Genomic DNA, 12344 nt, shown 5'->3' with positions numbered 1-12344 from the left:
AGATTAATGTGTGTATGGATGACACAGGAGAGTTTATCATCATCATCTACTGGGTGACTCTTTAATTGTGGGATCTGGATTCTTTTTATATAGGAGCCAGGAATGTTGTGAATTTTCAAATATTTCATTTAACCATATAGCTTTCATGTAATGGGAGATGTCCAGCTAAGAGGCTGCAACATTCTCTAAAACTATATTTAAATAATGCATGATGCATAGGAACATGGTCAATTGACCCCTACCGATAGTGCAGATAATATAGCCAAATAACCACTCATGACTAAAACAGCCATATAAATCATAACTGCTCATCAACGAATTCAGTAGCTAGATTCTCTTCAATCAGCAATCTATTGACAAGATGAACTGGCAGGTTCTCATGTATAGTCAAAATCTTTGATATTTTCATTTCAAAAATTACTATATATAGACATTAGAGTCTTTAATAAGCAGAGTAGCTATTCTCTTCAGTGTGCCCAAAATAACCAGTAAACCTATGGATTCAGGTTTGTAAATGAGCACTGCTTCTTAGATGAAACCTGGAACTGCTATTTTGTTGAATTGTTCCACTTCTGCCTAACAAACTAGATACATAAAGGCAAAACCGTTCATCTGACTTGCAAAGGACCTCAGAATCTCATCCCCATCTACCTGCACATAGAGCACACAAACATACGCAACGCTAACTATGTAATTTGTAATAAAATCGTAAACAATATTGATAAGACACACAACAATGTAGCTAGTACGCTACTCCCTGTTTAGGGGCACTTGAAATTATGATGCATCAATGGCCATACTAAAGCTGATTCCAAGAGTAGTAGAAAAGTGGCTAATTTTTTTTTTTTTTAAACAGTGTAGTTTCATTAACAGCCAACTATGGTCTTATCTCTGTGCATGAAACTCCATGGATCCCAATCCTAAAAAGACACACAGGCAGACTTCACTTGATGTATTGTTAGTAATCCTGTTAGGTAAAATCCTGGCCTTATTGAAGTCAATGAGAGTTTTGCCACTGACTTCCATATATTGAAGTCAATAGGCCTACACACAATGAGCAAAGTTAAGCACATTTATTAATCTTTGTAGAACTGGGGCCATGAATGGCAAATGTGAATAGTGTTTGTGATCACAGGAAGTATGGCCTTTTAAATATATTTTAATATTTTCATTAATGATCTAAAAGAGGAGCTAAAGAGCACATTGGTCTAAACTGGCAACACCCATCAGACACCTAAAGGGACCAGAAACATAAAAATAAAATTCAGTCTATTTCAACTGTGCAAACAGAAAGCTAATACATTTGGGAGGAATACTCCAAAAAAATTTAACTCAATCAGAGGGAGATGTCCTAGGGAAGCAGTGATGATTAAAGGGATTTCGGGATAATAATGAAAAGCAAACTGGACATGCGTTTGTAATGTGACATGGCAGCAAAAAAAAGCCACTGACATTCCTAATGTGTATACAGAGGCTGTACATGACAGAGCTGGGAAGCACTAGAAGCATGTCAACTGCTTTATTCAAGCTGCAGAAACCACTGAAATCAAGCTATATTCACTTCTGTATTGTATCTATGAAGTGACAATGTTTCACTGAATTTTGTTCATATGCATGAACTCTTAATAGAAGCTTTTTGTATATGTCTTTTGTTTTGTATATTGCTTGACCTTGATTTTGGAGCACAGAGAATAACAGAAAAGGAACAATGAGACTGATTCTGCCCTCAATTATACCAGTTTCATTTCAATATAGCTACACTGATTTCAATTGCACTGCTACTGATTTAAACAAGTAGGTTTAGGAAAATCAGGCCCAACGTTCAGAAATTTCATCCCACTGCTGTTTACAATGTATTTCAAGTTTGATACTGAATATTAGGGCAGATCACTTGAGCCAAGCCATATGGTGGACATCACACATTCTTCTCCTTTGCCCTTGACTGGCAGATCCTAGCTTATGCAATCAGGGAGGTCAGCCAGCTCAGCTGGAGCTATTTTCACCTGGTTTCTCACAGGGAGGCTGCATTGAAGTTGCAGTCTCTAATCCAGCTGGGAAGAGAATTTTTTCTCCCAGCCTCCATGTTTTTCTGGATGGTGGGACAACTTCTCTGTCGACCTGGGCACATGGCAGGAACTGAGAGAAAGCACTGAAGGACTATCAGTGCTCATGTGAATTAGTCTGTGTCTTCATTACAAAGTGGGTGGATTACCAAGCTGCCTGGAAGCAGCGCCAAGGAGCGCTAGCCTATACCCCAGCCAGGCTAGCTAGCCTGGGAAAAAGCACCTTCAAACCCAGATAGAGAATGTTTTTGGAGGCATGGAGTAAAAATGGTTCAGTCTCATTTGAGTGACAATGAAAAAGAAATATACTTTTCCATTATTAAAATAACTTCTTGCTATTTCAAGTTTTATTTAGGGTTAAAGTCATTTCACCAGCATAGAGTCCAAGAAACTGAGCTCTATGCAGGTGAAGTAGGTTCAGAAAGTAAAATCCATCCCCAAGATGGCATTGAGCTATCTACACTTGAATTAATGCTGAGCATCCTCCCTATGGCTGGATCAGTGGCTATAGCCCACCATGTTGTGTTGAGGCCCACTAAATTGTGCATGTATGTATGTATGTGTATATATATATATATATACACATACATACATACATACTAGACAGTATTAATTATCTGGTTTAGAACCTCAGCTACCATGGACAGTCCACAGAAACAAGACTTCTATGCTCCACCTTAAGTCAGTCATTTAACTTAAAAGTAACCATCATATGTTAATACAAATGAAGACATTTTTAATTTTTTATTTCAACTACTGTCATCTCACATAATGATCCATTCTATCTAGATGTAGCCACATGACAAAAATGACAAGCTGCCTAAGGAATGGAAGTAAACTACATTACCTTGAGCCTTAAATGGGGTCTCCTGGAAAACAGAGATAATGTCTTCTCGAGGAGGCAGCTCTGGAAATTTTTCTTCTAGAATTGACAGTATTTCTTCCTGTTGTTCTGTAAGTCTTTCGGGTTCCATAGACATACATTTGAAGAGAATGCTTCCTGAAATGTGAAACAGCAAAGTCAACTCCTCCTGTACAACAGTGAAAAGGTACTAGAGAAACTACAATTCTTACTGTACCCGTTTCCCCTTCCCCTTTAAAGCCCTTTCCTCCTTTGGGCTTGTCTTCACTGTAGAGTTAACTCAAGTTATAACTCGAGTGCTCTCTGCACACACAGAGCCTTAACTGGCATGTATTGGTGCTTTTTTTAATTTGAGTTGGCTGGCCTGTCAGGGGATATAGATTTGTAGGTCACAGCTAGACTTAGCATAACGCATCAGCTGCTAACAATCACCCCATAAAGTAATCCAGTCACTCTTCTGTAGCTCAAGTGTTATTTCCCTGTGTGGCTACTCTCACTAGAGCTACGCTTACTCAAGATGCATTAATTCAAGTGTAGATAACTCAAGCTTACTCTGCAGTGAAGATATAGCCTTCATATACTTGTTACAAGGACCAGTACAAACTGACATGCCAAATTCCCATTTTCTAAGCAGCCAAAGTATCAAATTCTTTAAAAATCTATACTGGTAATTTGTTATTTTGATAAATCTACCACATTAGGAAAAGCTACTTTAACTTATCATATAATTTCTATTTCTATAGGGTTTTGTTAACGGATGCTTAACGTTAACGGCTGAATCCAGGTCTCCTGACTCCCACTCCAGTATCCTGTTCATTAGACCACAAGCCTGTAAAATGAGTGGAATCCCCTACCCTTTCAATGTAAAACACTGCATAGTTGGGTAAGTGCCTTATGGGGGGGTTTCAGTTCCCTGAGAAGCAGCAAAGATTTTTCCAACCTAGCAGATACACTCCTCTCCTCAAGGACTATTTGCATGTCAAAGTCTTTTAGATTTCAAATTTTGGTTGTTTTTGGCATAGTCCTGGCAAAAAAGTATAGCTTGAATGTTTCCAAACTGGAAAAGTGTGGGGGGTTTTCCACCCTCTGATCACTGAAAGGATTTTCCTCAAACTTTACAACCATCACCTTTGGAGATGAATGTTTTATCCTCAATAGTAACTTTCTTCAAAAACAGAAAAGGAGTACTTGTGGCACCTTAGAGACTAACAAATTTATCTGAGCATAAGCTTTCGTGAGCTACAGCTCACTTCAGCTGTAGCTCACGAAAGCTTATGCTCCAATAAATGTGTTAGTCTCTAAGGTGCCACAAGTACTCCTTTTCTTTTTGCGAATACAGACTAACATGGCTGCTACTCTGAAACCTTTCTTCAAAAAGTTATAAGTGCATGAATGCAGGATGATCTGCTACTGGAAACAATTTTGCAACTTTAAGTATAGGCCTCACTAGCAGACAAATGCTGGTATGGGAGTAGTACTCTGAAGTAGGGAGTGAATCTCTCTGAGGAACTGAGACTAGTTGACATATTAGTCCAAGGGATGAATTTGGCCTAACATGTTCATATGGAGACATACAACCTGAAAATACATAGAGCCATAAAAATTATTGTAACATACCACTCCCTGGAGAGACTGTAGACACTTTTAATATTTATTGTAGGGTGAATCCAGGATGGAATTTCTTTTTTATCTTAGAATTTCCAGAATTTATCTCTTTTACCCTTAATTTTCTTGGGTTTATGTCAGTCTTATTTTAAATAGTATTCCTCTCTGTGTGGTAGTATTAAAAATCATAAAAGAAACAAGACTGTACAGAAAATATATACTGTGGCCCACATTTTCAAAAGTTGCTAGTGATTTAGGCATCCCAATTTTTGAACACCTTAAGGGGTCTGATTTTCAGGTATGTAAAGTTGGGTATCCAAAAGCTGAAGCACCCATAATCTTTATTCATTTTTCAAAATGTAGGCCTGTATCTTTAGTGGTGGTTCAGTTGGTTGGGGTTTTTTTAATATAAGAGATGGAATAGTTACTATTGTATGTGTCATCTGAACCATTAACCAATGGATTTAAAAAATAGTATCTTAAGAAGCAGAGGAAATCAGAGCACAAAGTACTGGAAAGTGCAATAAAGTAACAGGTATTAGATATAAAAACCATACACACTCATCAATTCAGAATTACAGATGGCTAGAAGGTCAACCCAGATTTGTATACCTAATTGTATAGAAAGAACTAAGATCAAGTAAATTATGCTTCAGTACAATTACAATAACATCATGTTACTAATTTTCTTTTAATATAACACAGACTAATTACAATTGATTAAAAATTGAGCAATAATTACATGACAGCTTTTCCCTGATCAATCCAGGTTTTCAATTAAGCTGTGACATAAGTGCAGAATTATGTAATTCTAAAAAAATGCTGAAGGCAAAGGCAATACAGAAACAGTAAAAGAAAAATAAAATTTGATTCTCAGAATTTGAGCAAAATATTTTGTGTGTGTGTGTCTCACACAGTCAATTTCTGTTTCTTTTACATGAATAGTGGAGTTCAGGTAAATGAAAATCTAGGGCCCAGATTTTCAAGATAATAGGCCCCAATGCCCACTGACATCAATGTGAGCTAGGGGCTTTTGAAGATCTAACCCCAAGACACTATGGCAGCTGGATTCTAAAATCTCACACCAGCCTTATACTGGCATAACTCACTTGACTTTAACTAAGTTATTCCTAATATGGACAGGTGTGAGGGAAAGAAGAATCAAGCCCCTTAAATCAGAACGAATCTTCATAATAAAAATTCTTACCAGTGACAATTCCATTTTTCAGTTCAAGAACAGTTTTATTATAGAGCATTGTAAAAATGATTTTCTGAACATTCACGAAGCTAGTTTAAATTAATCTGCCAATCCTTATAAATATATTTTAAAACAGGGAGTTCTAATGTTTCTAAACGTTTTTACCTTTACCTCCCAAATCAAAAGAGCTCAAAGGATTGTTTGAAGATAACTCTATACTGCTATGTCCCTGTATCTGGTTTTCACTGGTATGATATGTTCTTGTGAATTTCCATTGGGAAAGCTCTCTTAGAATTTGATCAGACCCTCACTAGGATACACACGTGTGAGTTATTGCATATTTTAAAATCAGAGTTTGAACATGGGTGCAAGAAAGAGTACAGATATGCATTTCACCTGGCTATTTGAAAGCAGCCTTGTACTCTTGATTGCTAGGTTCCTCTCAAGAGTTGCAACTTGACATAGTCTGGCTGTGTGCAAAACTTTCTGATAGGAAACCCACTTTGGGTTTTAAGGGGAACAAGCATTTTCATCCCAACATGAAATGTAGGCCTTATAGCATTAATGGAGTAATTAATCAAACAGGCACCCAATTCTAAAAGCTTTTTTGTCGTAGGCATTCTGTTGTTTAATGCTTCTGCTAAGAAAAAAGGAAGAGAGAGAAAGAGTCTTCTCAAACTAATATAGAAACATCTGCAATTCCCAATGTCAACACGGGTGTATTCTTCCTTCAATGTATACATTGTGCTTGTTAGCATTAATGGGACATACACACAAAATCCCTGCATATTAGTGGGATATGGAGCCCTCAATTTCTTTATGGGGTTTAAGATCCCACATAGTTTAGAAAAACGAACTCAGAGTTTGTCCTAAGTAACACTGCCTCACCTCATTTCTCTTCATCCTAGGCATGCTTTCATTACCACTTTCCCAGACTGAGTCAGATCAGCAGTCCATTTAAGTCATGTACTCTTTTAAGTATCTGTTGTAAAGGAGATCCATCAGCTAAGAACACTGTGGCATGTACGCCCCATATTCTTCATAGAAATATTATGATATGAATATGGCATAACTAAAATGTGTTTTATGCAAGATGGGTCATGTGAGGTATCATTGGAAAGGTTATGATGTACTGACTCTGATTATCCTATTTGTATGCATTTATCATTTCTATATCTGAAGTTAGAAATATTGACTGTGTATAAATTACTGAAGTGTTAGCACGTGGGGAATGCCCACCAGACAGAAGGCAATCAGCCTGGAAGGGCCATTAGGAAGGGCAATAAGACTTTGAAGATGCTAATTTCCCATCTTCCTGAGAAGCTTCCTGGGATGCTGCTTTGACACTGCAGGGTCAGGTGATTATGTCACCTGGTACTGGACCCCATCTTGACCTACTAGTATTTTTCCACAAAAGGCGTGGAGACCAAACTGGGAAACGAAGGATTCCCGCCCTATGTAAATCCTATTTAAGGCAGGGAAGCAAGAGTTAATCAGGGCTCCTTCACTGACTCTCCATCCAGGATGACTGTTGAGAAGATCTAAGAAACAAGGACTGAGGGGGAAAGAAGAGCTGAGCCCGGACTAGAAAAGGTGTCTGGCCTGTTAAAGAAATGCCTAAAATAACATTTAGGGTGAGAAATTACTACTTGTAACCAGTTTCTTTAGTGTATTGAGCTTAGTTTGTGTGTTTGTTTTATTTGCTCAGTAATCTGCTTTGAGCTGTTTGCTATCCCTTGTGATCACTTAAAATCTATCCTTTGTAGTTAATAAACTTGCTTTGTTTTCTAAAATCCAGTTTGTACAATTCATAATGGGGGTAGGGGGCAAAAAGCTGCGCTTGTCTTCCTCCACATTGAGGGAGGGGGCGATTTTCATGAGCTTACGCTGTACACATTTCTGGGCAGGGCAAGACAATATAATTTTGGGTTTATACTCCAGAGGTAGTGTGCACTGGAGTACTGAGCAATCTCCAAGCTGAGTCTTCCCACGCAGAGCTGATCTCAGTGTTTGTGTCTTTTGCAACTGGGTGTGGCCCTACCTGTGTGTGTGTGTGCTCGAGGAGGCTTGAGGGCCTGGCACTGCGGGACAGGGTGAGGCTGGTGGAACGGGTGGGCTCAGTGGGACACCAGTATATCACTTTCATTACCACTTTCCCAGACTGAGTCAGGTCAGCAGTCCATTTAGTCATGTACTCTTTTAAGTCTCTGTTGTAAAGGAGATCCATCAGCTAGGAACACCTCCTGCCAACAACTTGTTTTTACTGAGAGCTAGTGCAACTCCCATTGGATTCCTGAAAGGACTCCAGAAGCTCTTCTGTCTACTGACACACACAAACAAAAGAAAATACAATATATAATCCAAGGGTTGATATTACTTACCATGTGCATCACACTGCATTACTGGGTTTTGGGGGTGGGGTGAGGAGAGAGGACAATGGATAATATGCTATGCTGCTTTAAAAAAATGATGGGCATTTTATTCTTTTCTCAAAGCAGTTCAGAAGTACCACTTTTGCCAAAAGCAATTGCTCTGCATTAATATTAAACATGATCTAATGAAGGCAGAAGTTGTTTTGGGAAAACATTAAAAACAGCACAGGCATCTCCTGCATGATAAGTTTGTGGCTGAAAAGAATAATGCAATGAAAATACAGATGCCTCCCTTTTTCACCTAGGTTTTGATCTTTAAGATGAAAAAGAACGGATGGTAGGGAGGTGGGAAAAGAAGCAACATTTCATGAAAACTGTACATAGAGCAAAAAAGCAGCCCTCATTGATGATCAGCAGTTAAAAAAAAAAAAATTCCTAGCTGAAATGCTACACAATCTTGGTGGAAAAAATATTTGCCTTCTGGAAAATGCTTTGTTTCTAGACACAGTAGGAAAAACATCTTATCAAGCCAAAAAATCATTGTTTGGTGAAGCTGAAAATGTTCCCCTTTCTCTCTCATACTATATGTATAATAAAGGGATGCAATTCACTTGGACTTCATGACCATTTAAGAAAAGTGTGAATCATGCATCTGATAAATGCTGGCACCTTTCCCAAACTCCCAAAAAGGACCTGTTGTGAGTTGCTAAAATAACAAACTAATTTTGAAAGCTGAACTGCACCAGCACCGCACTGAAAGGTATTAATGCTTCCGTTCATCTCCAGAAAAATCAAATTCAGTATCTATAAATATTGTTGTTCATCTTGGTATGAAAACTGCTAGTATTTACGTGTTGCAATCTGCATCTTCTGGCATCCTTCAAGTCCTTATACAAATAAACAGAAGGAGGCATTTTCAAGAATGCACTGACTCAAGGTACACGACAATCAGTTTTTTGAATCACTCCTTGCCAGCTGGCTCCAACAAAAAATGTAATGATTCAGCAATGTAATGGATCTTGAGTTTGGCAACAGTCCCCTAGTAAACATCTCTGGGGAAATAAAGTAATACAGGCCCAAGACTCTGGCAGATTTTATAATCGTTTGCTTCTGGCTCAAATCCAGAGTCAGAACAAGCACTGACTTAAGGCAGATATGATTGTGCAGTACTTTGACTCTTGGAGCAGATTCTGATTAAGGCCCAAGGGTAGAATTAACTCACAGTGTGTCTGAAGAAGAGACAAAGATATCAGGAAAGCATACAGCTTAAAAAAGACCTTAAATAATAATACTGCCTACATTAATGATGTTAAGTTTTGCATGGATATGCCTTTTCTTCCCTTCTCCCTTTTTTTCCATTCAAAAGCATGTCTAATTTGTTCAAACTTATAATAGTACACAGAGTATTTTTAAATACTTTCAGCTATTATTAAAATTAATAAATACTGTGAGCCAAAGTTTCAGAATTCCAAAGAAGTCTGTTGAGATGGCACCTAATGAAACTGTTACAGCTGGTGCAGCACAACTGAAAAGATATCTCTAAACCTAGGCATTTGAATCATGTTGCTAAGGATTGCAATATCACCCCCCCATACATCCTAAAGGCCTGAATCAGTGCCCACTAAAATAAATGTTAAAGCTCCCATTGACTTCAGTGCTGATTATCTCCGCTCAGCAATTTTATGAAATCAAATCCAAATTCATAGCACTTTGACTTTCACGTTAGCTCTCCGAACCTAAACACCAACAAAAATTGCTCCATGTAAATTATACAATTATTTTACGCTACAGATAGTATTAAAAGGGAGGAATACTAGTATCGGTACTTCTATACTGGCTTTATGCCACTGGAATATCACCTATGCCCTGGAGCAATCATGCTAGAGTGAGATATGTCAGCCTTACAGCATATATCCACTGGCGGTGCAGTACAAAACAGCTATTCTTCACCCCAGAATATGGTCCTCTGCTGGTAGCTACAAAGTCAGAATGGCCATGAAGAGCAAATCATTTTGGTATCTGTATATGAGTGGGAATTTTTCTACATTTCCAGTACTGTAATTGGTTGCCTTGTTCTCCATGGCTGCTCCCAACAGTGATTTGAGATCCCAGAATTTAACAGTCCTCTTGCAAAAGGCAAGACTCTTATAACAGTACAGCTGCATATAGAATCATAGAATCACAGAATATCAGGGTTGGAAGGGACCTCAGGAGGTCATCTAGTCCAACCCCCTGCTCAAAGCAGGACCAATCTCCAATTAAATCATCCCAGCCAGGGCTTTGTCAAGCCTGACCTTAAAAACTTCTAAGGAAGGAGATTCTACCACCTCCCTAGGTAATGCATTCCAGTGTTTCACCACCCTCCTAGTGAAAAAGGTTTTCCTAATATCCAATCTAAACCTCCCCCACTGCAACTTGAGACCATTACTCCTTGTCCTGTCCTTTTCTACCACTGAGAATAGTCTAGAACCATCCTCTCTGGAACCACCTCTCAGGTAGTTGAAAGCAGCTATCAAATCCCCCCTCATTCTTCTCTTCTGCAGGCTAAACAATCCCAGCTCCCTCAGCCTCTCCTCATAAGTCATGTGTTCCAGACCCCTAATCATTTTTGTTGCCCTTCGCTGGACTCTCTCCAATTTATCCACATCCTTCTTGTAGTGTGGGGCCCAAAACTGGACACAGTACTCCAGATGAGGCCTCACCAATGTCGAATAGAGAGGAACGATCACGTCCCTCGATCTGCTCGCTATGCCCCTACTTATACATCCCAAAATGCCATTGGCCTTCTTGGCAACAAGGGCACACTGCTGACTCATATCCAGCTTCTCGTCCACTGTCACCCCTAGGTCCTTTTCCGCAGAACTGCTGCCTAGCCATTCGGTCCCTAGTCTGTAGCGGTGCATTGGGTTCTTCCGTCCGAAGTGCAGGACCCTGCACTTATCCTTATTGAACCTCATCAGATTTCTTTTGGCCCAATCCTCCAATTTGTCTAGGTCCCTCTGTATCCCATCCCTGCCCTCCAGCGTATCTACCACTCCTCCCAGTTTAGTATCATCCGCAAATTTGCTGAGAGTGCAATCCACACCATCCTCCAGATCATTTATGAAGATATTGAACAAAACCGGCCCCAGGGGCACTCCACTTGATACCGGCTGCCAACTAGACATGGAGCCATTGATCACTACCCGTTGAGCCCGACAATCTAGCCAGCTTTCTACCCACCTTATAGTGCATTCATCCAGCCCATACTTCTTTAACTTGCTGACAAGAATACTGTGGGAGACCGTGTCAAAAGCTTTGCTAAAGTCAAGAAACAATAAATCCACTGCTTTCCCTTCATCCACAGAACCAGTAATCTCATCATAGAAGGTGATTAGATTAGTCAGGCATGACCTTCCCTTGGTGAATCCATGCTGACTGTTCCTGATCACTTTCCTCTCATGTAAGTGCATCAGGATTGATTCCTTGAGGACCTGCTCCATGATTTTTCCGGGGACTGAGGTGAGGCTGACTGGCCTGTAGTTCCCAGAATCCTCCTTCTTCCCTTTTTTAAAGATTGGCACTACATTAGCCTTTTTCCAGTCATCCGGGACTTCCCCGGTTCACCACGAGTTTTCAAAGATAATGGCCAATGGCTCTGCAATCACAGCCGCCAATTCCTTTAGCACTCTCGGACGCAACTCGTCTGGCCCCATGGACTTGTGCACGTCCAGATTTTCTAAATAGTCCCTAACCACCTCTTTCTCCACAGAGGGCTGGCCATCTACTCCCCATGCTGTGATGCCCAGCGCAGCAGTCTGGGAGCTGTCCTTGTTAGTGAAGACAGAGGCAAAAAAAAGCATTGAGCACATTAGCTTTTTCCACATCCCCTGTCACTAGGTTGCCTCCCTCATTCAGTAAGGGGCCCACACTTTCCTTGGCTTTCTTCTTGTTGCCAACATACCTGAAGAAACCCTTCATATGTAGGATTTGGGTAAGTTGTAAGGACAGAATTTGGTCTACTATCTGTAAATATTTATAGTCTTAACAGCTTGGACTTAAAATTTAAAAATTAAAATTAAAAATTAAAATTAAGAGATGTTGGTATTTACTGATTTTTCCTGAATTTGTAAATGTGGTCTCCTAACTACTAAAAACTTTTTAAAAGTCACATCAGAGCTTATTATACTGTTTAATTCAGTACCTTACTATTTTCTATACCATTAGATATCAACAGAATAACTAGATACCATGCAAAAAGAAAA

The 12344-nt window shown here is 39.4% G+C and overlaps 1 protein-coding gene across 1 annotated transcript in view; it reads right to left on the bottom strand.

Annotated features, from left to right (window-relative positions):
* Positions 1 to 12344, bottom strand: part of PRUNE2 (prune homolog 2 with BCH domain) — a 186140-nt gene that overhangs the window by 124435 nt on the left and 49361 nt on the right. Inside the window, exon 5 of the mRNA XM_073345112.1 lies at positions 2911 to 3063. Coding sequence (XP_073201213.1) covers positions 2911 to 3063 — 153 coding nt within the window. The remainder of the gene's footprint in view (positions 1 to 2910; positions 3064 to 12344) is intronic.

Source organism: Lepidochelys kempii, chromosome 5 (assembly GCF_965140265.1).
Source record: "Lepidochelys kempii isolate rLepKem1 chromosome 5, rLepKem1.hap2, whole genome shotgun sequence".
NCBI classification, from domain to species: Eukaryota; Metazoa; Chordata; order Testudines; family Cheloniidae; genus Lepidochelys; species Lepidochelys kempii.
This window is presented reverse-complemented; position numbering and strand designations above follow the sequence as displayed.